The sequence below is a fragment of the Cyprinus carpio genome, chromosome A20, assembly GCF_018340385.1.
Source record: "Cyprinus carpio isolate SPL01 chromosome A20, ASM1834038v1, whole genome shotgun sequence".
Classification (NCBI taxonomy): Eukaryota; Metazoa; Chordata; class Actinopteri; order Cypriniformes; family Cyprinidae; genus Cyprinus; species Cyprinus carpio.
In genome coordinates this window covers 9,416,992-9,442,316 of record NC_056591.1, presented here as the reverse complement: position 1 = coordinate 9,442,316, position 25,325 = coordinate 9,416,992, and the positions used below count along the sequence as shown (strand labels likewise).

Below are 25,325 nucleotides of genomic sequence, written 5' to 3'. Positions count from 1 at the left end.
AAAACCTTCATCATTAAAAATATATTGAACTGAAGCCTTAAACTATAATATGCATAAAAATTATAAAAACAGATCTCTTACATTCAAAAAATTTTTAAAAAATAAAGAAAAAGCAAAAATTAAAACCAGTTTATATACATTCATTCCAGAGGGTTACAGTCCATATTTTTGCTGCACAACTCAGACATAAGTGTCAGGATCAGGAGGTGTTTTCAGAGGACTTCTAGGTTGTTCTCTGCGTTCGGCTTCATAGCGGTCACGCTCCTTAAAGTAATGGCTGACATCCTTGATTGTTTGTCCCGTTAAAACGGTCCCAGCAGCATACAGAATTGCAGTTATGATTCCAAACAGTGCGACGGCTGCATCCCCCCCACCTACGCTACAGTTCATCCAGGTATATCCGTTACGAGCATACAGCCGCTCACGCCGGACGCACACATCAGTTGAGTTCACTGAGATCACGAAGTGCAGGTACAAACCCACCGCAACCACGTAACCCACTGCACCAATGATCTGGAATGCAAACTGTCCAATCAGGAGCTTCCTTGGAAGCATGTGGGGGGGTTTGCTGCTGGACACTAAAAATAGGAGTGAAAGTGCACCAAAAGTGAGGCAGAAGGCCACACCTCCATAGACTCCTGGTGCTCTCATCTGTCCGAACTGCATGTCAAGCTCACGCACCTGCTGCTGCAGCTCCACCCCCTCAAAAGGAATGATGGCGTCAATGAAGCTCGTTCCGCCCATACCCATCGCAGACATGCCCATCTGCGACATGTGAGCAGCCACCACGCATACGAGAACCAACGCATTGGTCAGGACGGCACATATTAACACAATACCTGAAACAAACACAGAAACACATGCAACTACATAAGAAACTGCAATCATGTTTAAAGCACATATTTGCCTAAATCTTCCAAATATGATGATCATCCTGTGAGGGACCTTTTATGAAAAAGATGCAACATAAGTAAAACTACTCTATCATGTAAAAGTTACAAGGAATTAATTTTTTTTTTCTTGTTGTTGCAAAATTATATTTATATTTTACTCAAACAAACAAAATTCACAAATATAATTTTTTTGTTGTTAAACGTTTTTTTTTTTACTGTAGTACATACAGAATCTTAAACCTTATAGCATCTCAAAATGAATCTTATTTAATCATCAATTTAATATACAAACACTCCAGCAAAGCGTGCAAATACAGGTCACCTGCTAACATAACAGCAAAAAATAAATAAAATAATAAAATAATAATCATAATAATAATATTATTATATTTATTTATATTTTTTAATTGAGAAATAAAAATATAATTTGATAACATATACAAAAATACGCATAAACTGTATACGCTATGCCTGGTCCATGTGTTGCTAGAATGAAAAAAAAAATGTTACATATCTCTCATGGTTTGTAAATGAAAGATTGGCATCAACAAGCTTAAATAAGCTAAACCGGTTAGACCAGGAGAAAGGAGGAAGAGGGGGAAAAATACATTGTGTCATGTCAGAAGGTGTGACTTGAGCTAGACTGAAACCAGAGCTCTGTGAGGCATGTTTGAAAAAAACAAATTAAAACATGTTCCCAGTACTGACTCCCAAATTCAGAGAACCACCCAAAACTGTTTTCAGACATTTTGACCAAGTTGTTTTGGATACAGAATTCCAAAAAACTTATTACAAGGTTTCTCTTTCAGTCCAGCATTCACCTCCCATCCTCAGTTATGCCTACCTCTCCTGGAGCAGATGTAAGAGCACTTTGACTCCCGGTGCTCCTCTCGAGGAGCACTCCTCGCATGTCTCTGAGAACCTCTGGGGTAGTACGGGGGCTGGCCAGATGACCTAGCTCACATACATTTATAAAAGATTTAAAATAACAATATTACAATAATTTGTAAGAACACACAATATGCAAAACATAGCCTTCAATGCAAACATTTCCTCTTTGTATGAACAAGTAGTATGTGGTCTCACCCTGTCGCTGGCTGAGCGTCGGTCACTGGGACCGTCCTGTCGGCTGCGGTGCTCTCTGTCTCGCCTCTCACTGTAGTGTCCCCCGTTTCTCTCTTCTCTGCGGACGATGGTTTTCTGGAAGGCTGGCTCATAGCTTCATGAGGGACAGAAGCTTTGGTGTTATGTGCTTATATACCAGAGGTTTTCAAATTTTACAGAGCCAGGGACCCTAGAGGTAACCCAGAGACCACAATGTAAAAATTATGTAATACTTTACATTAACATACATGAGTTTTTATGTATATATTAACTATTTAGGTTTTTTTATAGCCTATAAGTTTGATATCTCTGTAACATCTGTGACTCGTGACATCCAGGGGTCGGTGGACTCTTGTTTTTAAAAGTATCTCTATATTATTTTTTATCATTAACAATACAGTAGGGACTAAACATCTTCCAGTAAGGTAGACTGTAAATGCAAACAATGTCAATAAAATCACAATCACAAGGTTTTTTCTCTTCCTGCCCTTTGTCGCAAAAAACAACCTGCTCCTCAGTATCGGTATGAGTTTCACTTGTCTCTTGTTCCAGATGACTTCAGCGTCTTTGTTTTGTTTTTTCTTAACACATATATCAAATAATGTTTATAAACACACTGAACACACACAACTTACCTGCTTAAAGAGCGTCGATCACATTTGTTTTGGGTTTCCAACTCTAAACTTTCACTTTCTCCGCTGACACGAGATTTGGACCGAACCCCGTCAGTGAGATCTCGCGATGATTAACGTTACCTATAGAATGGGTGGGGTTGGAGACAGGTGTTAAGTAGGTGACAAATGCGTTATTCGTTATTTGTACGGTCGCTATTCGCTGTACTAAATGATACAATCCGTGACAACGGCAGCAAGGGTCAATGCAGGTTGCTGTCTGAGATCACTGATTTGTGTCCGCAACAAAAGTGGCTCTGTTTTGGCTCTAAACCTCCGTCATTGGCGAGAGTACGGTGTTCGATTCATTCCAGCGACTCGCTTCTTTTGATTCAGTTCACTAGAAAGATTCATTCGCTGATCTGTTCAGTGAATCTCTGCAAGAGTACATCATTACCCCAGTAGATGGCGAAAAGTGTCTTTTTCTCATTGTAACATTGACATTGATTAATAATTAAAAAAAAAAAAAAAAAAAAAAAAAAAAAAAAAAAACAACGAAAAGTAAAGTGAAAAAGCAAGTACTGAGGAATTAATCCAGCTCCTTCAAGTTGGCCCCACTCAATGTTATTTGCTATTTGCTTATGAGGAACCTTCGAACTGAGTGAACTGAACAAAAGAAGATTAATTTACTTAAAAGATTCGTTCAAAACGCTGAATCGCTTGAAATGGGCTGTTGCCCGAGGCTCCTACCCTGGAATGTGGTAATAAGAGAAAATTAGGTCATTTATATGCGGATTATGCAACTATAGCCTACGTGTCATTGTCAACTGCTAAATATCCCGCAGCACGAAATAAACTCTAGTTCACTGAATAAATTATTGTCAGACGAAGACACTGTAACGTCTTTATTCCTATTATAATAGCTTGTAAATATCTCAGATGCCTCTTTTCACTGGCTTTGTCAGATACAATATAAAAGAATGAATTAATACTGTGGGGGTTTTGCATTAGAAGAAGATACACTACTGCAAGTGACATTTTACAAGGGCCACATTCCTCTCTTCCATTGTCCTTCTGGTTCAAGCAAGCTGTGCACTTTAAGGAGATAAATAGCTTGTAGTTATTGAGCTCAGGAAGAGGAGACACTTTTAGCAAATTCATCTTATGTTCAACGGTTACACTGGATCTCTGTGGTTGTATAACAGATAATCGCAGGCTCCAATTAACCTAATTAACATAATTGATTTGTAGGCGTGTGTCCACCTGGCTTCCAAAGACAGACATTTGGTTGTCATTCATGTTTGTGTCTTTGATTGTTGAACTGCTGATGATTTCATATTGTGTTTTATAGCAGTGCACATGCTGACACGGGTGTAGTGGAAAATGGATTCTGGGTTAGAGGATCTTGAGCTTAGAGAGTCTCAGAGGGAGTACCTGGACTTTCTAGATGATGATGTGATTTCTTTTATTCTTTGTCTTTCTGTTTTTGACTTGATGTGGGTCTTTTGATTTGTGTAAACATCTTTGCAATCTCCATCACATTCAGTGTCGTTTATCTTTTTTGTCATTTACAGCAAGACCAGGGCATTTATCATGAAAAGGTTAGGAGTATGGTGTCTGAAGGCCAGTGTCGTCTTATTATAAACATTAATGACCTGAGAAGAAAAAGTGAAAAGAGAGCTAAAGAGTAAGTATTTTATTTATTTGTCCATGAGTTTGTCCTTGGAGCTCATCTGATTAATGGTCTCTTGTCAATAGATTACTGAATAATGCCTTTGCTGAGCTGGTGGCGTTCCAAAAAGCCCTAAAAGATCTTGTGGCTTCGATAGACACCACTTACGCTAAGCAGTTTGAAGAGTTCCATGTTGGTTTTGAGGGCAGCTTTGGGAACAAGCATGTCTCTCCACGTACTCTGAGTGCACGCTTTCTGGGAAGCCTTGTGTGTGTGGAAGGCATTGTGACCAAATGTGAGTAGGATTTACTTAATTTTACAAATTATCAATGCTCATTATAACTGTTTAATGCTTGTAATTTCACATAGTTACAACTAATACAATTTTGTTCAGAACTTCAGGCCCTGATTTTTTTTTTTAGATTAATGTGTTTAGGTCAGTGCTATTGATACGTACATCTATAATGTAATGTTTATTCCACCTTAATTATCATTATGCATTATATGGGCAGAAGTTGTCATTTCTAACTTGTAATTTTGATGTGGTCTGTAGGTTCCTTGGTCAGGCCCAAAATTATGCGTAGTGTCCACTATTGTCCAGCCACCAAAAAAACCCTGGAACGAAAATACACAGATCTTACCTCACTGGATGCTTTTCCTTCCAGTGCCATCTATCCAACAAAAGTGAGTTCTATTTTGTATGGGTCATATATTTAATATTAAGTCTGTATTTATAAAATGTAACATGTATGTATTTTACCAATTTAATTAAATTTGTATTTTAGTTGCATAACTATTTATGCAACTATTTATTTACTGTAACATTCCTATCACAGAAACATGGATGTTGTTCCAGGAGCATGTTCTCTTTGGAAAAATAACAATGACATGATAAACACTGATTTAGTAGCTAATATTAAAAATGTTAAGAAACGTCATTTGATTTTTTATGATGTAGGATGAAGTAATCTGTAGTCTGGGTTTGGGTTTTGCTGCTATAAGGGACCACCAGACACTGACCATTCAGGAGATGCCAGAGAAAGCCCCTGCTGGACAGCTGCCACGTTCTGTTGACATCATTGCGAACGATGACCTTGTCGACCGGGTGAAACCAGGTTACCGTGTGCAGATTGTAGGGGTCTACCGTTGCTTGCCTGCGAAACAGGGGTGGGTTCACCTCTGGGACCTTCAGGTGTGTATATTTGAACTCTTTCCCAAGATCGGGACCAGGATTTCATGTCCTCAGGTGAACTTTGTGATTCTGCAGAACAATCCTGTTGGCTAACAATGTGAAGCTTAGGAGTAAGGAAATTGTGCCGACGTTTTCCGCAGATGATGTTGCCAAGATAAAGAAGTTTTGCAAAGCTCATTCTAAAGTAAGAAGAGGCACAAACACCGTTAACTGAAATATTCTAAACTTGGCTGCAATTCTTTTCATGATAAGCTGGTGCCAATGGTTTTACTATGATGCTTTTGGGAAATGCAGCTCTGATCTGTTTCATGTTTGTTATGCAAGGTAAGTGTATTGGTATGTTTCAGGATGTCTTTGAGCAACTGAGCCAATCTTTGGCTCCAAGTATCCATGGCCATGAGTACATAAAGAAGGCCATTCTGTGTCTGCTGTTGGGAGGCAATGAGACCAACCTGGAGAATGGAACACGCATTAGAGGAGACATAAATATTCTGCTCATAGGTAAGGTGTAAACATGTCATGTTTATAATTTAAGATTTTTACAAAACAGTGTAATTTGTTAATGGTCTTATTTATTAATTTCAGTGTTTTTTTTTTGTGGTGCAATTTTTAGGTGACAAGTATGCATTAATTCATAGAAATTTTATCCACCGAATCTGATATCTCATCATCGTAATTCCTGTAAAAGTTTATATATAAATTAATAGTTTAATATAAATTATTTCACTTATATGCATTTATTCATACAGATCTAATTTTAATTTAAGTAATTTCTGGACCCATTGTTGCTGTGTTTGTTTAATTTGATTTCAGGTGATCCTTCAGTAGCGAAGTCTCAGTTGCTTCGGTATGTTTTGTTCACGGCACCAAGAGCAATTCCCACCACTGGACGAGGCTCATCTGGGGTTGGTCTGACAGCTGCGGTCACGACTGATCAGGAGACAGGTAACACACAACATCTGATGACAAGTATACACCCCAAAATTTATGACTAGTCATTTCATTTCACTCAAGTGTCTGTGCCGGAAATGCCCCTGGGCAGTTATTTTCTAATCATGCTACAAAACTTAATCAACCCAAATCTCAAAATATTTTACAGAATAGTTTATATGTCAAAAAAATAAAATCTGACAACAATCCAGGTGAGCGTCGCTTGGAGGCAGGAGCCATGGTGCTCGCTGACAGAGGTGTGGTGTGCATTGATGAATTTGATAAGATGTCTGACATGGACCGAACAGCCATCCATGAGGTGATGGAGCAGGGGAGGGTCACCATTTCCAAAGCTGGGATTCAGGCACGGCTTAATGCTCGCTGCAGTGTGTTAGCTGCTGCCAACCCAGTGTATGGAAGGGTAAATGTTCACTATTGACTTGATTAGCAAAATTGAGGGATAATTGGCTTGCTTTTGGTTTTTATTAATCCTACTGTTTTCTACACCCAGTATGACCAGTATAAGACCCCAATGGAGAACATTGGGCTCCAGGATTCTTTGCTTTCCAGATTTGATCTGCTCTTCATAGTCCTGGATCAAGATCCAGACAGCGATCGGGAGATCTCGGAGCATGTGCTGCGGATGCATCGCTACAGAGCACCGGGAGAGCCGGAGGGAACAGGTGAGACTGATATCTGCTGGTAAAAGCACGAACTGCACTGGAGAGGTTTGTACATTAGATCAGTGGTTGATGAACTTTGTTTTAGGTGGTCGATTATTTTAACAGTGAAATAAAACTTAACTGGCTTAGAAGTTGGACTGACTACTTATGCTTCATACACTGATCGATAACTGTCAGTTATGTTACTGAAGTGAGACAAGTACTATCAATTATGTATTACATACAGCAATTATTAACTTTTTTTTTTTTTTTTTTTAATGTGTGTGTGTGTGTGTGTAGATTGATAGATATTGATTATAAAAGGCTCTTATGCTCACCAATGCTGCATTTTTTTGATCAAAAATACAGTAATTGTAATATATATTAAAATATAATTTGTTCCTGTGATTAGCAAAACTGAAACAGTTTTTACTGCTTTATTTTTTTTTGACTCTACCGTTCAAAAGAAATTAGTACTTTTATTCAACAAGAACACACTGAATTGATCAAGTTACTAAAACATTTATATTGTTGTTACAAAAGATATAAAATAAATGCTGTTCTTTTGAACTTTCTGATCATTAAAGTTTCCTGAAAAAAATCACTGTTTCCACATTTAATATTTAAGAAGCGCAAAAAAAAAAAAAAAAAAAAATAATTCTCATGTTTTAATAATTAAATCTGCCAACCTGTGGACCACTTGGTCTGAAGCATTCCACAGTTTGAGACCAGCTGATGTAGACCATTTCTGTTATTCAGTTTTCAGCTTCAGAAGCTTTAGTCAGCTGTTGCTCTCATTCTGTCACGTCTGTATCAACAGCAATGCCACTGGGGAGTACAGTGGATGTGTTTGCCACTGAGGACCCGAACATCACAGAAGCAGCCGAGCAGGAGCTACAGATATATGAGAAAAAAGACAATGTCCTGCATGGCCACAGGAAGAAAAAGTATGCATTTCTTCACTTTGATTTAAAATCTACTTTGGTTTTCCTTTTATAGAAGTTGTTTAGAAGTCAGCCTACCATAATTAATTTGGTTTCTGTGATTATCCTTATGTGAAACTCTTTAAAGGGAGAAGGTTGTTACCATGGAGTTCATCAGGAAGTACATCCATGTCGCTAAGCTGGTGAAGCCGGTCCTGACACAGGAGGCATCAGACTACATAGCAGAGGAGTATTCCAGACTCCAGAGCCATGATCAAGTCAACAGTGACTCCGCCAGGGTGTGTAGAGCCCATTTAAAGTTTAAAATCTTTGTACATACTTGGGTCCTTTTCATGTTATTGTTACTCTCTGACTGTATCCATTCCCACAGACGATGCCTGTGACCGCTCGAGCTCTGGAGACCATGATTCGATTGTCTACAGCTCATGCCAAGGCCCGCATGAGTAAAACCATCGATCTGAGAGATGCAGAAGTTGCACTTGAACTCATGCAGTTTGCTTATTTCAAAAAGGCATGCAGTCATTCACATCCAGAACTGAGACTGCTATTCGTTGTCATTTGTGTCTAATGTAATGTGGCATGACTCTGTAGATTCTGGAGAAGCACAAGAAGAGGAAGGTGCCTGAGGACTCTGAGATGGACATCTCTCAGAGCCAAGAAACAGAGAGTCAAAGGAACCTAAGGTGAGTGTGAAAGGGAGGTGAACGCTACAGTTAAATCAAGTGTTTTTTGAAGTGGCTGGTGTGAGCGGACTCTGTCTACAGGAAGCGTTCTCGCATCACTAAAGATTTTGAGGATGATGTGGAAATGACTCAAGATGGAGAGGACTCTGACCCTTACGATTTCCCAGAAGATAAAAAACAGTAGGTCAACTCATTTACTTTGATTTCTCAGTGAGCTGTGCTTAATAAATGCAGGTTATTTTGCATTGCTGTATTCATGTAAATTTAACCAATTTAGTATTTTTTATTTTTTTTTTGCTCTACTTTAAAATGTAATATATTCAGTGTCATAAATATAATGTTGTCTTAAATGTGTTGTTGTTAGCTCAGCCAAGTCAGAAGAGTAGGCCAGCGTCTCAGAGAAGCAGTCAAAGGAAGAAGTCTGACATCAGTCAGGACAGGTACAACCTGTCATTTTCTTCTTCATTTTCAGAAAATAGATTCTGGCCTGTGCCAAAACTATGAATTTTTCTGCATTATTCCTCCATTACTTGTTTAGATGTTGTGGCTCATTGACGGACTGGTCTGGAAATTATTTGTCATGTTTCTTTTTTGTTTTCTTTTGAGTCACTTCAACAGGCTAACTGCACAATAGATGTGGAGACTGATTTTTTTAAGTGTGACCCTTTTGTCTTGACGTTTTTAGATTAAAGGTCTTCAAGGCGGCTCTACTGAAGGCCTTTAAGGTGACTCGGTCTCAGTCTGTGGCAGTGCCTGATCTTCTGACTCACATTAACAAAGGCCAGGACGAGGAGTTTGACCAGAACGAGATTAACCTTCTGCTGGAGCGCATGCAGGATGACAACCAGGTCATGGTTTCAGAGAATGTGGTGTTTCTCATCTAAAGCATTGCCAATGGACACCTGCATCTTTTGCAAATTCAGAAATGTAAATTGCATTACAATTATTTATGTCAGCACTTTGTTAGAGACTATAACAAACCACTAATAAACTGTGTGAGCATTAATGGTTGAGTATTTATTTTGATCAAGTGCTTTTAATTTTTTACATTTACATGTAATCATTCCTTTCAAATAAGGAATACAAGAGGCAATTTATCTTAAGGAGGCAAAGAATAAGAGAAGTGTTAGTAAAGATTCTTGAGTATTTATTTATTTATTTTATTTATTATTTTTAAAAGCAAGTTATGATTCAGTAGATCCAGCTCAGTAATGAAGACACTATCTGGCAAATTCCATAAAGATTTTTTTTTGTTCTCCATTGAGGCTTCATGATGTATCCTGCATGATGCCATGGGGATGTTTAAGTCCACTGTCCTTTTAAATGGACATTTGGGGTTCTGTAAGAGAAAATTCAGTTTAATGGAAGTTACTGTATGTTTATATTTAATAATGGTACAATTGTCAAGTGTGGGAGTAGAAAACTGGTATATGTATGTTTATATGTCTTCTCTGGATCAATCTCTCTCATCTCTTTCCATCAGTCTCCTCCTCTGCATGTAGAACATTGCACCCACAGCAAGATCCAGGGACATGGCAGCCGTCACAAAGACACTTATTGCCACTGTTGCTGTAGAGCTTCATTGGCGTCATTAATCTCTAAGCACACTCTGGTCTGAGTCTCCACAAGTCCAGTCACAATTTAAAACTCTTGTCATATTTCGTAAGAATTTAACTGGTATGGAATAAAAACTTGCTGCTCCCAAACCTTTTGAGGAAGATGAGTCAGTGGAGGTTTTGGCTGGCTCTGTAGTGATCATCCTAATGTTGTTCATGTGGTGTTGATGTCTGGATTCTGGTCCATCAGCTTCATGGTTGCCTGTCGCCATGGACAAGGCCGCTGGAGATTGTCATCATTGAGTCCAGAGGTCGAGTGGAGGTAGACTTTCCAGGTAAGCCGTGTCACCTCGGGTACCTGTGGCTGTGCTTAAATGCATGAAGAACCCAACCCCTGTAGAAGTATAAACTTTATTAGATAATAGGCCATTAAGCCAGTCTTCTCGCATTCTCTTTGGACCTTATAATGGAGTTTAAATATCATTTCGCGTGTCATATAGCAATCCTTGACAAGAAATGTCTAGAGAAGTTCTGAGTATATTTCCTTATAGTATCAGTAAAATGTGTTTATCATGAAGACCAAAGTGCCACCATAATATCATAAACGAGTTATCAATGCAGGATTATGGACGATAGATTATTCAACTTCTTACACGTGATATAACAATGAACAGACAAAATTAAACAAATAGTCTTCCATGTGACACCGTCCCATTTAAGAGAGTCTTTGGCCTAACTTGGTATGATGCAGACTGCGATGACGCATTTTCACAATATTTAACATCATAAATAATAATAAAAAAAATCGTATAATAATTTGCATTCATAACACTATATTTGTTAAATTATCTTTGCAAAAAAAATAATAATGTAATAATAGTCAACTTTGTGAATTTCCATTATCCACATCAATCTCTGTATTGCCTATAAAGAGAAAAAAAAGTAAAATTCAGAGCATAGTATATAAAATCATTAAAAACAGTTGTATTTTTTGAATGCATTGTTATATTAATTAAATTATGTGATTTGTTATGACTTACCTGTGAGTGAAGATGTTGGCTTTGAAAGAAAACATTTGAGTGATAAGTGTTAAAGGAAGGTTCCCATTTACATAAACTGTTACAGTGCAAGCTTTGATATTTCCTGAAATAACCACAAACAACTACATCATAAAACTCATTCAGTCGTGAACAAGGTCATTGCTTTTTAATATAACAACATCTGTGTTTTTACTCTAAAATATGGTCATTTGCTTTTGTTTAGCACAATATTACGAGCACAAAAATTGTTGTTTCTATGACATCTGAATTCTACATTTACCAAACACAGGGCTGTGGCACATACGCACAAAATCAGCAATGTATGAAGAGAATTGCCACGAGATGACTTCACTCTGAGCTGCTCTCTTCTGAACCATCAGTGCATTGGGTATTCACCAGTTTATAAAACAAAAGAGCTTAGTCTGCAATGATAAGAGCCTGTACCTGATAGTATATGATTTACTACACTAATGGTCAATGTGGTATTATTAGACATTATAAAAGTATTTATTTATGATGATTTGGCTAAGAGGTAGGAGGAGTTTAAAAGGACGGTTCACTGAAAATAAAAATCTGCTAAAGATTTAATCACCCTCAAGCCATCCAAGGGACAGATGAGTTTGTTTCTTTATCAAAATAGATTTGGAGAAATTTTGCATTACATCACTTGCTCACCAATGGATCCTCTGCAGTGAATCATAATTGAGAGCCAAACAGCTGATAAAATTTAAACGATATCCGTTTGTTAGAACTTTTTTGGACTGCTTTCGCTTGTAAACTGTAAAACGGTGCTTGATCTGTGCATATTTCTCTCCTGATTCAGATGAGATTACTTTTTCACTGGAGAAAGCAATGATATGGATAGAGTACATGTATTTTAACCAGAAGTAATGGTTTAAAGTTAAAAGTTTGTTTCTTACAAACACACAACTTTTCGTACAAAAGGTTGTTCGACGGACAGAAGTCGTGTGGATTATTGTGAAGTTTTTATCAGCTGTTTGGACTCTAATTCTGACGGCACCCATTCACTGCAGAGGACCTGTTCTGATGAAGAAAATACTCCCTCCTCCTTGGCCTGAGGGTCAGTAAATTTTTCATTTTTTGGGTGAACTATTCTTTTATTGAAAATGTGTATAATTTAAACATATTTTCTACAGTCTGTGATGGAAAATTATGTTTGTTTTTTTCACAGTAGAATATTGTATTAAAACATTTAATACATTTTTTTTTTTTTTTTTTTTTATTGGGTTGGGGTGTAGATTAATTAAATTAGCATGGCCTGGTGTCACTTGAATAATTCATTAAAACATTTTCCCACAAAGTAAATAAAAAATATAATATAAGTAAATTTATGTTGCATAAATCTTGTATCTGAGAAGAAAGTGCAAGAAAAGCTAAATTGTGCAAAATGTTTTTGGCAGATAAATCTTTACACAGTAATTTTAAAGCCACAATCATTACCTGAGATGCATCAGATAGAATATGACAATGCATTACTTTCTGTTACTTTAAAAGCATTTCAATCAAAACATTTCCAACCACATACAGCATTATATTTCACATAACATTGGTAAATTCGTCAATTTTCTTCATGTATCACATCTTTGATATACCATATCTTTTATCGATTTCGCAGTTGTTTATGTCCTTGTTGTTCAGAATCTTCTTCCCAAGCAGTTTTTTTTTATGTCGTTCAGAAAAACAACAACAACAACAACAAAAACATTAAAACTCTGTTGTGGTTACAATGTAAACAAGACCTAAATATTTTCCCTATATGATGCTAGAACTTGCACACTGAATGTTCATCTCATCAGTCTGGTTGATGTTCTGTGGATAAGAGAAATAAAGGATTCAAGTTACAATATTGATGTGGGCCCCTGTGTGTGTGTGTGTGTGTGTGTGTAAATATACATTTATTAGGGAAAAGTTCTTTGCTTAGTGTTCATGTACATGACTTACAGTCATATCATCCATGTAGTAGCAGTGGCGCAGGTTGAGGTGGCCAATGAAATTGCGGCTGTAGTACTGCGGGATCACGTGGGGGCGTCTCTGCACACACACTGGACACACCTAGAGGGCGCCAGAGGGCACAGAAAAAAACTTGAGCATTTTTCTGCTTCTATTATATCAGTCAGCAATACTGAGTCATTTAAAACTGAAGTGTGTAATTTGGGAGTGTTAAAAATATATGTAAGCCATTTAAAGGTTGATTCCCTCTGAAAAAGTTTAGCCACTATGACCTTTAAGAGCTATCAAAACATTGTGGTGTATGTATGAGCATCACAACCAGCCCGACTTTGCAACATTGGTTCAACCAATAGTGTGAGTTTGTGGTGGGGCAATCTGTATATTCAGACCAATAAGTTTCAAAAAGTTTATTTAAATTCAGTCTGGTGACGTAAAGGTATAAGAATTACTCACTTCAGCTTTAAATATAATTTAAAGGAACAAAATTAATGTTTCAGATGAATGTGCTGTTAGGTTTAATTCAACACATTGATCTGTACACATGAATGGTGACTGACCACACGCTCACTTTGCTGTCATTGGCATGATGTTCATTGCAATGATCAAGTAGATCGAGTTCATCCAGTCCATCATCCTGGCAGTACGGGGACAGACAAAAGTCCTCACAGTTAAACTAAAAAGAAAAAAAAAAAAAAAAAAAACGGGGGAAAATAAGTACACTAATTTTCACTATAAAGAACCTTTAGTGCAATTGCATGTTAAAGCTTCTTCATGGAACCATAGATGCCAATAAAATATGATCTTTCTAAAATGATAAGCCAAAATAAATACACGTGATTTTTAAAATTACTCAGTTTTTTAATTTTAAATAAATAATAAAATTTGATTATAAAATAAATAAATAATAAACATGATTAAAATTAACAAGTATATAAGTATTTGGATTGGATCTTTATGAAAATATGTATCTGATATATAGCTGCCTTTTAAATTTACGATGGGGAGTCCCTTACAAAAGGATGATCCTATTTGAGCATCCAAAGCATCTAAAAGATCGAAAACCTCTGTCACTGGGTGTGGCTTTTTAAGATCAGTGTTTTGTTTGAATTATTGGAATAGCCAAACATATAAATATTGATGTCCTCACCCTTGAGGTTGATTCATCTCCATTAGATTGATCTCCGTTTGCCATGGCCTGTGAATGAAACTAAATATGAGTTATCCAAACCATAGTGTCAATCAAATAATTATCCTCTTGATGGGACTTACCAGTCATCCAGCTCAGCCTGCAAATTTTCCTGGGACGGGGCGGGGTTTAGCAGCAGTGGAGCTGGGACAGGTGGCAAGGGGACTTGAATAAAACCATTCGGGGGAGGATTTATTGGTTGAGGGTTTGTGGGGAGATTTTATTTTTGCAGGTTGAGCTTGTCCGTGGTGTAGGAACGGGCCGTTTGCAGAGGAAATTAAAGGGGAAAGGTGCTTGATTTCGTGGGACGGGTGGCAGGGCAGCCTGATTGGGCAGACTGGCTTGAGCGGCAATGTCTGCCTGTTGTGCCAGTGAACACTGAAGCTGGCCGAGGAGACCTGTTGGTTTAAAAGAAATTATAAATTCTTTATTTGACATAAAAAAGGCAAAAAAGGCACTAAAAAAATGTCATTTGTTCTGAGGACTTTACTTGTGTATGTTTGCGCCAACAGGTCTTATTGAATTAAATGTTTGAATATCCCCCAGGTGGATTTGAACGGCGATGACTTTTCTCCTACCAGGAGGCTGAAATAAAAATTATTCATAAGCATGCAGTCCTTGATGACTCCACTCATAGAGAAACTGATATTTATTACACACTTTAGCACGGTATTTACTCTTACTACCAATGGATTATTCACAGAACCACGGTTGTTGTTTACTGAGCTTCTGCAGTATGGACAAGTGAAGCATATATTGAAGAGATTGACTGAGGCATTGCTGGCAAATTCTGCAAGTACACCAGAGAGACAAAGTGTGTCTGGGTGTGACAGTAAAAGAATCAAACTACCATCAACAAGAAGATAAGAGATTGGCTGGGAAGGCTGGTAATGTTGGGTAAAACCCATCGTGTGATGGGAATTTCCCTTTAGAACTACTTTCGGGTTTTGATGCCGGGTAAATGCTCAGCTTATTTATCAGAAATGATATGTGAACTTGTGGCCAAGGAGAGACTGCACATGTATTTATTGTAGATGCAAATAAATAAATTAAAACAATTAACATAAATGTCCACCAAAACAGCTGTTTCCAACTACAAAAGCACCTTTTAGAGAATAGATTTATTGAATGAGTTTGATTTACAATCACTTACATTTACAAATATTTTACAAATATACATTTTTATACAAGGCATTACTGTATAAAGCTGTAGACTATACATTAGCATGTTTAAATTATGTAAATGCATCACAGACCTACAGGTTTTGATCCACACGTTTGTTTGTAAAGTCTCCACATGAAAAAGTCACCAAAATCACCCATCTATGTCAAATCTAAGCCACACTTACACTTTTCACAGCATGGAGATGGTTGAGAGGATTCTGTATGTTTTCCCTGCATACAGGACACTCTTCCTCTGAAGCGGACATATCGTCTACTGGCCAGTCTAGTCTCTTCTGATATCTTCACTTTAAGGTTGCCACAGCTTTAAACACAGTCCAACTTCCTTATGACCATAAAGAGGGAGTGTATTCATGTGTGCTCAGCTGCTTTCTTTACATGATGGTCAAATATAGGACCGGTTTAACCTGAAAGGTCCTAATTTTGTAAAAACAAATCTTGAGTGATGTGACTCGCGGGACAGTGACAGAAATGACCTCTATACTTAAAGATTTTATGCAAATCATGAACATTTTTTTGTGGTGAAGGCAACAGACTGAACCTGATTGAGGAGAAGGTTAGGAGAAGTTAGCTTTGTTGGCATATCAAATATAATCGGCTTAGATTAAATAGTATTCTCATGCCATTCTTTCGTGTTGGCTGCCATTTGATAGACAGTTTTATCCAACGTGAAATCAATGAATTCCTCGTCTTAGAGTAATAGTCATTTTTAATATTGACAGAACTGCAACTTTTGGTTTGGTTCTATAATTCATCTATCTATATAATAGATTAAATATCTAATCCATTAAATGTGATATCATCGTTTATGGCATGCTTGTGTGTCAGTCTGTCGTTGTCCATCTTTAGTATCGAAAGTAAAAAGTTATTTACAGGCACCAGGGCTTTTATTATGGTAGACGCAGAGCTTTTGTGTCAGTGCGGAAGTAAAAAAGTCACCTGACCGCCGCTAAGCTTCTCGGGCCAAAATCGATATCAGCAGGCACGCACTAGAGTTTCAACATGTCTGGCCGTCGGCTGTCACGTAAAATGAGGTGTTTGTTTTCAAACTCAACAGCAGATCCTTTGAGCTCGGTGAAGAAACTGTCGAGGCGGGCGTCATGGCTCAGTGCGTGCAGTCAGTGCAGTGGAGTTCCTCCAGGACTCGTTCCGTGCCGATGGTGGCCGTCCTGTGCAGCGAGGATGCGGCAGAGAGAGGTGACCCGCAAAAAACAACCCTGAGTTTCCCCGCAGCTGCTGCGGACCTTCTGCCGCTGGACCCCCCCCCGTCCGAGGGTAAGAGGTCTCAGCTGATCAGGACAGCCCGCGAATCATCTCATCCCAAAGGATGATCACTAGAATAAGACGGGTGTTGTTGACAGCTCACTTACACATAAACACGGGCTGTGTTCAAATCAAAAACTTAGTGAGCTGTCTGCCTAGAGACATTGACCAAAACTGTCTAGGTGCCATTAAAACGTTTTCAGACGCCGAAAAATATAGTAGTTTTTCAGAGACATGCCCCAAAATGACCTTTAGCAAGCCACCTTACTAAGATTTGAAGCCAGCTTAAAATGCTGTCTAGGTAGGCAGCTCATTAGGTTTTCAGACACACGCCCTAAAATGCTAGTTTAGAACAGGCAGCTCAATAGATTTTGAGTTTACACGGCCAAAAGTGGCCATCTAAAATAGCCAGTTTGAGAGAGACATGCCCCAAAAAAAATTAATTTGTCTAGGTTGACAGCTAACTAGGTGCTTGAGAAACACATCCCCAAAAGGATGCACTTGAGAGGTATCTCACTAGCTTTTGAGAAACATACCCACAAAAGCTGTTTCGATAAACACTAAAACAGCTAATTGGATTTTTTAGTCATGCACCCTAAAAATGCTGTCTATATAGGCAGCTCACTAATTTTTGAGAGACATGCCCAAAAATGCTCTTTAGGCTAAGCCAGCTTACTCAGATTTGAAGCACACTTAAATGCTGTCTAGGTAGGCAGCTCATTAGGTTTTCAGACACACGCCCAAAAATACTGTTTAGACAGGCAGCCAGCTCAATAGATTGTTGAGGGTTCCACGCCCAAAAGTGCCCATTAAATAGCCAGTTTTTGAGAGACAGGCCCCAAAAAATAATTTGTCTAGGTTGGACAGCTAACTAGGTCTTGAGAAAACAACACACCAATAAAATGCTCTTTCGATAAACACTAAACAGCAACTGGATTTTTAGTCAGCACCCTAAAATGCTGTCTAAATAGGCAGCTCACTAAGTTTTGAGAGACATGCCCAAAACTGCTAGTCTAATTTGGCAGTTCATTAGATTTTTAGGGCCTATTCTTTGTCCAGTGAGGCCCCTGGGCAGACGTCTTTGTAGGCCCCCCAGATACTGCTGCCTGGGTTGTGGCAGACCTCTTTTTTTTCAAGCAACAAAGTCATGTTGTGGTTGCGAACATTAGTTTTAAATATAGTTTTCCTGGGCCTTTTTGCACTGCATTCTGAGGGGCCTGGGGGCCATAGTAGTGATCAGCACATGCTCTATGCAAAAGAAACCTGGGGGCCCTAGTGGTCATCTCATGCCATGTGAACCAAGTGGCTTGGGGTTCTAGTGGTCAGCAAATACTGAATGCGTCAAGAAACATGGGGCCTTGTGTGCAGAGGGGCCCGGGGCTTTAGCTGTCTCTTTGTGATTTATGCACTAGGGCTACTTCCTCAAGAAGTTTTGGAGTCACAAAGCTTTGGAGACCCTTGATAGTGTAAGGCCCTCTGGCCCTGTTCCTAACCCAGCTCTGATCCTCAGTGAAATGATTAGGAAGGGTTTCAACCTGGATTCATCTGAATGTGATCTCTCTGTTTTGTGAAATCTGATCTGATTTCCGCTCACACTGACCATTTATTGTCCAGAGCCTCAGGACAGACACAGCACAGATCAGATTGTCTCTATTGGAGAGGGTTAGATTACCTCTGAGACTGGCGGCGCTAGAGGTCTGTGTTGGCCCTGTGCTGTTTAATCACCAGGCCTATATCTAGTAAAGGATATGAGATAATCCTAAAGAGGCAGACAATCAGATCAACTGACTCAACTTATGAAGAACTGCCGTTGTTTACAGTGACAGACAGTAGTCAGAGGACACGTTTCGATCAAAAGTTAGGTTTTTTTTTGTTGTCTTTTATAAGATTTATTTACTTTTTTGCATATTCTAGTAAATGCATATTACTAATCAAAAATTAAGTTTTTAAGATATTTACAGTAGGACATTTACAAAATATCTTCATGGAACATGATCTTTACTTAATATCCTAATGAATTTGGGAATTTAAAAAATCAATAATTTGACCCCTACATGTATTTTTTGGCTATTGCTATAAATATACTCCAGTGACCTTATGACTGGTTTTGTGGTTCAGGGTCACATTTGTGTTGACTGGTTTTGTTTTTTTGCTGTCACTTTTGATCAATTTATTGTGTCTTTACTGAATAAAAGTATAATTTATAAACTTTAAAAATAAAATTGAACAGTAGTGTACATTAGACAACAGATGCCATTTTAATTGGTTCATTAAAAATGTCAGTCTCTCTTTCAACACGAAATATTCCTATTTGCCCAGGGTTTAGGTAGAAAAGGTTGTGTGTGTGTTCTTTGGCCTTCTTTCCAAATGTTAACAATTTAGTAAAAAGTAGACCAAATCATTCTGCTACAGAATCTTTCCCAGTCAACACTGGACACATGTAGCTCAACCAGTTAGAACATGACCCTTGCAACTCCAAGGTCAAGGGTTTGATTTCCTGGGAAAAGAAAGAAGTGTTAAAATGTGTGCCTTGAAATGCATGTGATATGAAAGTTTACTGTGGAAAAAAATTAGTTGGTTTTACAACTAAAATGCTACAATTTAAAATGCTCATCATGTTCCATTTTTACTATGGAAACAACTGAAATTGATTTTTTTTTTTCCACTGTTTCCTATTTCATTGTTTTCAGTTTTAGTTCCTTCAATTGCTGTAAATTGCCTTTTTTTTTTTTTTTTTTTTTTTTTTTTTTTGAGCTACAACATCACATTTACAGACGGAAATCCCTCTATCCCCCCATTTTATCAAACAATAGTGGTCCATTCAGGAATCATGCAGTTGTGGGAAAAAATGGCACAAGTTTTGTTGTAGCACAATAGTTTTTCGGGGGCAGCCTTCTCATATTATTTGTTGCAGTCTGTTATGGATTCTTTAGAAATCCTGGAAACACAGTTAGGTTGACCCAAATGAAGAAAGTATGGAAACTCTTTATGTGTGTTATGGATTCTTCACAATTGTGATTGTTTATTTTGTTTGGGATTTATTCAGGAATGCCTTTGCAGCAGAGGAGCAAAGTCGAACTCATCTTTATTCTTCATGTTGTGCTTATCAGGTGAATATGTGGAGTGAAAAACAGACAGGGTGCATTATGGGAAAGTGTCTGGTGGGGGTTGCCAGTGCCCACATATTTGAGCTGGGTGGTGGCCATGCATATTGCAAGGGAAGGTTGTGTGAGGAGGTGGTCAAGAAACCCAGCTTTTCCTCAGCCTTGACAGATTTCAAGTTGGAAGTCATAATAAGATTGTAAAAGATAGAATAATAAATCCCAAATACTCTGTTGGAGGTTCTGTCCACAAGAGAATGAATTCCAATAATTAAAGGGATAGTTCACCCAAAAATGCAAATTATGTCATTAATGACTCACCCTCATGTCTTCCAAACCCGTGAGACCTCCATTCATCTTCGGACCCACAGTTTAAGATATTTTAGATTTTAGTCCGAGAGCTTTCTGTTCCTCCATTGAAAATGTTGTACGGTTATACTGTCCACGTCCAGAAGGTAATAAAAACATCTTCAAAGTAGTTCATGTGACATCAGAGGGTCCGTTAGAATTTTTTTTAGCATCGAAAATACATTTTGGTCCAAAAATATCAAAAACTACGACTTTACTTCAGCAGTGTCTTCCTCTCCCGGTCTGTTGTAAGCGCGTTCACAGCACTGCAGTTTAGTGGATATCCGGTTCATGAACGAATCACTCGATGTAACCGGATCTTCTTGAACCAGTTTCAAACCAAATCGAACTTGAATCGTTTGAAACGGTTATTCGCGTCTACAATAAGCATTAATCCACAAAGGGATTTAAGCTGTTAGCTTTTTTAACATGGCTGACACTCCCTCTGAGTTCAAATAAACCAATATCCCGGAGTAATTCATTACTCAAAGAAGTAAACTGACTGAACTGATGTGAAGAGAGAATTGAAGATGAACGCCGAGCCAGATAATGAACGAAACATTGACTCGTTCTCGAGTCAAGAACCGGTTGCATCGGTTTTCAGATCCCCAGTAGTGATGGGAAGTTCTGTTCTTTTCCACGAACCAGTTCTTTCGAGACAGTTTGATTCAATAAAACCGGTTGCCGTAAGACCGGTTGCTTCACCAGTTAATTGGCGCTCAACGTAATGACTTCATTGGCGATGATTGCCCTTGATTTCAAGCCTTCGGTTTAACCCGCGCTCATAACATTAGCACAGAATCAGTTCTGAATCAATCACCAAAAACGAACCAGTTCAGTTCAGACACGCTGTGTGTCAGTCTGAATCACGCTGAATCACGCATGTTGCAGTATCATCAGCTCCTCGCTTCTCGAAACGGACGACACGTCCGACAGAAACGGTTCTTGACTCGAGAACGAGTCAATGTTTCGTTCGTTATCTGGCTCGGCGTTCATCTTCACTTCTCTCTTCACAGCAGTTCAGTCAGTGTTTGAGTAAATGAATTACTCCGGGATATTGGTTTATTTGAACTCAGAGGGAGTGTCAGTCATGTTAAAAAAATTACCAGCTTAAGTCATTTGTGGATTAATGCTTATTGTTGACGCGAACCCTTTCAAACGATTCAGTTCGATTTTGGTGAACTGTTTCAAGAAGATCCGGTTACATCGAGTGATTCGTTCGCGAACCGGATATCACTAAACTGCAGTGTTGTGAACACGCTCATAACAGACCCGGGAGAGAAGTCAGTGCTGAATAAAGTCGTTAGTTTTTGATATTTTTGGACCAAAATGTATTTTCGATGGCTTCAAAAAATTCTAACGGACCCTCTGATGTCACATGGACTACTTTGAAGATGTTTTTCTTACCTTTCTGGACGTGGACAGTATACCGTACATACATTTTCAATGGAGGGACTGAAAGCTCTCGGACAAAATCTAAAATATCTATACTGTGTTCCGAAGATGAACGGAGGTCTCACGGGTTTGGAACGACATGAGGGTGAGTCATTAATGACATAATTTTCATTTTTGGGTGAACTATCCCTTTAATTAAAAGAATTTGTATTGTACTGATCTCATTAAAAATCATAAAAAAATAAAAATAATTAGCAATATTAATAATCAAAACATTGTATTATGTCTCAATTATAAAATCCCAAATATGAAACATTTTAATAATAATTTATTAAAAATTAAAAATAACACAATTTATGTCAATGTCCATAAGAATTAACAAGTGGCAGAAATGGGGAAAAACGATTATTTTTAAAAGTTTGGGGTCAGTAAGATTCTTTTGGAAATATTATATTAAATTATATTAAATTAATAAAAGTGACTAAATATATTTATAATTTCACATAATGCTTTTCTTTTTAACTTTATATTCATCAAATAAAATATAGAATGGTTTTTGCAGCACAACTTTTTTCAACATTGATAATCATTTAAAAAACGGTTATTAAAAACTGTTATTCATGAGCAGCAGATTAGCATATTAGAATGATTTCTGAAGGATCATGTGACACTGAGGACTGGAGTAATGATGCTGAAAATTCAGCTTTGTCATTTCAATAATAAATTACATTTTGCAATATATTAATAGAAAACTTTTACTTAAAATTGGAATAATATTTCAAAATATTTTATCAATATGCATTTTGATCATATAAATGCAGCCAGTCTTGATGAGCTTAAGAGACTTCTTTCAAAGACATTTTTTAAAAAATCTCGCAGGCCTCTAACCTTTTCTCAGTTTTTTTGTGTAAAGAAATTATATTAATATACATTTTTTAAAAGAGGACTTGTGGTCCAGATGGAACCAGCCTTGGGTTCTGGATCCTGTAGGTCACTTAGGAAAAAATAAAGCTTCAGCTACAAGAAGAATTAGCAGCACTATTATGAATTTGACACCATCCAGTTCAACTTGCAAGTTTTCCTCTTCCTTTTTTGGACCGTACTGTAGGTCACCTGCGTGATCCCAATAACCAGGTGGTAGTGGTGAAGGGCCTCCGGATCAGCGTGACTGGGATCAACACACGGCCTCCACAGAGCCCAGAGCTGCACAGACTCCTCAGCCGGACGGTTTCTGTCTGCCAGCCACCTGAAGGGTCGCCCGCCAACGTCTTCACAGCAGGAGACTACGACCTCAACATAAGCGGTTAGTGCTAATATAGATAAAAATAATAATCATAGATTCTGCAGGGTGTGTGTGAACATTTTAATATGAAAATTATGACTACACTCGAAAAATGACTCGTTTCATAGTAGTCTCTCATATCAGCACCTGACGAGGGCAGCAGAGCCCTTGAGGGGAAAAGTGAGAATCAAATGTTGTAATTGTCCATGAAATTAAAGGGTTTGGTTTGCATTACACATCTATGATTTGTCGTTTCTGATCTTTTTTTTTTTCTTTTTTCAATTTTCAAATTTTCTTCCCCCATTCTCAAACTACTCCTGTGGATGAATTCTTGGTAAGAGCTTCATACACGGGCTTTAAGAGCTCATAAGAGCTTTCCTCTTGTGTGTGTGTGCCAGGTCACACACACGTGTGCTGTGCTGTGCTGTTAACCCTTTGAGTAATGGCATGAAGTGTTCCCCTCTCAGATCATAGGCTCCCAGTAGAGCCCGTCCCCCATGTGGTCCCTTTGCTACACCCTTCACTTGGGTGAGCCTGACAACAAACCCCTGAGACTTAGACACTAACACACCAGTTTACATCAGCAGCATCCCCTTATTAACTGAATGGACGTATTGCACCTGAATATGAGAACAGAGTCAAGGTGCAACATACAGCAGAGAAGCATACTTGTATATATTAATTTAACGTTTGATTACAAAGCTGGGGTCTCATAAATAATCTGCTCTAAATTCAACATGAAATCCAAACTGATCCTATGTGCTTAAATGCATAATACGTATTCCTGGTCTTATTGTATCAGTTATTTTTGTATAATATACTATTATATTATTTATATTATAAGTGAGTAAATTAATTACAATAATGTTAAATAATTATAATTATTTACCTATTATATATTTAATGTTATATTTAGAGTAAGCTTTTATTTTAAACTTATTTCAGTTCGTAGCCAAGGCAAAATTGCACATTTTTCGTTTTTCAAATATAAGTTTATATTTTTCATGTAATATTTAGATTTTATTTTACATTAGCTTTGTTTCAAATAACAAAATGCTATTTTAATGAACTTTTAATTAGTTTTAGTTAACAATATTAACACTGTATTGCGCAAAATTTATTAGTGCACATCATTCCAAATGTGATGAAAATAATGTCTTCCACTTCTGAAAAAACTTTTTTTTTTTCTAGTGATGTCATCTAGAACTGTGGGGCAGATAACTTAAGGTTAAACAATAGCCAAGTAGCTATTAGGCAATGCTTTAGGCTCTGTAAAGCATCCTCTCTAAAATTTTGCAGATTTACATGCAGAATAAAGTAATGTAACAAAAATAATGATAGATTTGGGGATAGATTTTAATGAGAGATGTTTTTTTTTACCTTTTCAATACGTCAAACTGCTTTTGACCATGAACTTGACCTTTAGGCTCCCAATCTAAGCCATTATTCCAGTTCCTTGCAGGTAGAGACTTAAAAAAAGCCTGATTCCTCAAACAAAATTATCATCCCATCCACAATCTGCAAACTCACTTTCGGGGTTCTGATTGCTTTTCACAATCCAATACATTCTCAAAAAAAAAAAAAAAAGACATTGTGCTCTAGATTTTTCATGCAGCAGTTTCCCTCAGAAATGTGTCACATTATGGAATGAGAAGGGGTTGTGAATGGTTTTTCATGATGATTTTAAAGCATTGGTTTGCTGTGTGTGTGCTCTACTCACCCTGACCCATAGACTTCTCCAGAAACATCCAACTCCATTATTTTTTGCTTCTGCTTCTGCTAGAACAGGTACCAGTAGTTTGTGTTTTATGTGTGTCTCAAGGGCAAAGTATGTTACAATTTGGTCAATGTATGTAACTTTTGAGTTTACTTCATTATCCTACATTTAGTAGATTGCTTTTTCTCACAGCGTGAGGCGCCAAATGAACATGCTCATGTTTAAGCTGATCAGGAAAATGGGATTTTAGGACAATGCTCATTTTCTTTCTGGATCTGCAGTGCGAGCTCAGTTTAACACTTTATAGAAGTTCTCTTCTGCAAAAGGAATAGTTCACAGAAAATGAATATTAATGAAATACTTCATCCTAGAACCTGATAGTCCAGCTATTTCATCATGTGAAATAGTTCAAATAATCAGCTGTGTTTTGGTTTTGGATGCGTTACACTTCTGTGGTTCCTGTCCGTGAGCTTTAACCAGACTGCCTGTTTCTTCTCCTCTCAGACCGCACGGTCAAAGCGAGCGTTCCCTGGTACTCTGACTGGAAAGAAACACTCACACAGCTGAGCTCGTCCAAGTACTACACAGGTATT

At 37.8% G+C, this 25,325-nt stretch overlaps 2 protein-coding genes, 3 long non-coding RNA genes and 1 pseudogene across 5 annotated transcripts; 2 read left to right on the top strand and 4 right to left on the bottom strand.

The window, feature by feature from the left end:
- On the bottom strand, nt 1–2,742 carry LOC109094652 (MARVEL domain-containing protein 3-like; the record flags this gene model as incomplete). Its single annotated transcript, XM_042777229.1, has 4 exons — nt 1–839; nt 1,738–1,846; nt 1,980–2,112; nt 2,633–2,742. Coding segments are annotated over 4 exons (1,011 nt in total), but the record flags the coding sequence as incomplete, so codon positions are not given.
- A 1,168-nt stretch (nt 2,743–3,910) lies between these two features.
- On the top strand, nt 3,911–9,697 carry LOC122148952 (maternal DNA replication licensing factor mcm3-like). Its single transcript, XM_042777563.1, is given in 19 exon segments — nt 3,911–4,063; nt 4,183–4,295; nt 4,367–4,575; nt 4,834–4,978; nt 5,246–5,282; nt 5,284–5,445; nt 5,447–5,472; nt 5,548–5,656; nt 5,820–5,973; nt 6,286–6,417; nt 6,615–6,823; nt 6,914–7,085; nt 7,885–8,011; nt 8,136–8,286; nt 8,379–8,519; nt 8,600–8,691; nt 8,773–8,875; nt 9,061–9,131; nt 9,377–9,697. Coding segments are annotated over 19 exon segments (2,424 nt in total). The 5' UTR covers nt 3,911–3,991; the 3' UTR covers nt 9,576–9,697.
- Nucleotides 9,698–11,140: 1,443 nt separating this feature from the next.
- On the bottom strand, nt 11,141–11,597 carry LOC122148956. Its single transcript, XR_006162748.1, has 3 exons — nt 11,568–11,597; nt 11,288–11,306; nt 11,141–11,171 (listed from the first exon to the last, which is right to left on the bottom strand). It is a non-coding gene; the product is annotated as an uncharacterized LOC122148956 (long non-coding RNA).
- Nucleotides 11,598–12,780: 1,183 nt separating this feature from the next.
- On the bottom strand, nt 12,781–13,337 carry LOC122148955. Its single transcript, XR_006162747.1, has 2 exons — nt 13,250–13,337; nt 12,781–13,117 (listed from the first exon to the last, which is right to left on the bottom strand). It is a non-coding gene; the product is annotated as an uncharacterized LOC122148955 (long non-coding RNA).
- Nucleotides 13,338–13,904: 567 nt separating this feature from the next.
- LOC122134185 lies at nt 13,905–14,628 on the bottom strand. The gene is made up of 3 exons (XR_006162744.1): nt 14,528–14,628; nt 14,406–14,453; nt 13,905–13,931 (listed from the first exon to the last, which is right to left on the bottom strand). It is a non-coding gene; the product is annotated as an uncharacterized LOC122134185 (long non-coding RNA).
- Nucleotides 14,629–22,691: 8,063 nt separating this feature from the next.
- Nucleotides 22,692–25,325, top strand: part of LOC122148905 — a 34,100-nt pseudogene continuing 31,466 nt past the window's right edge.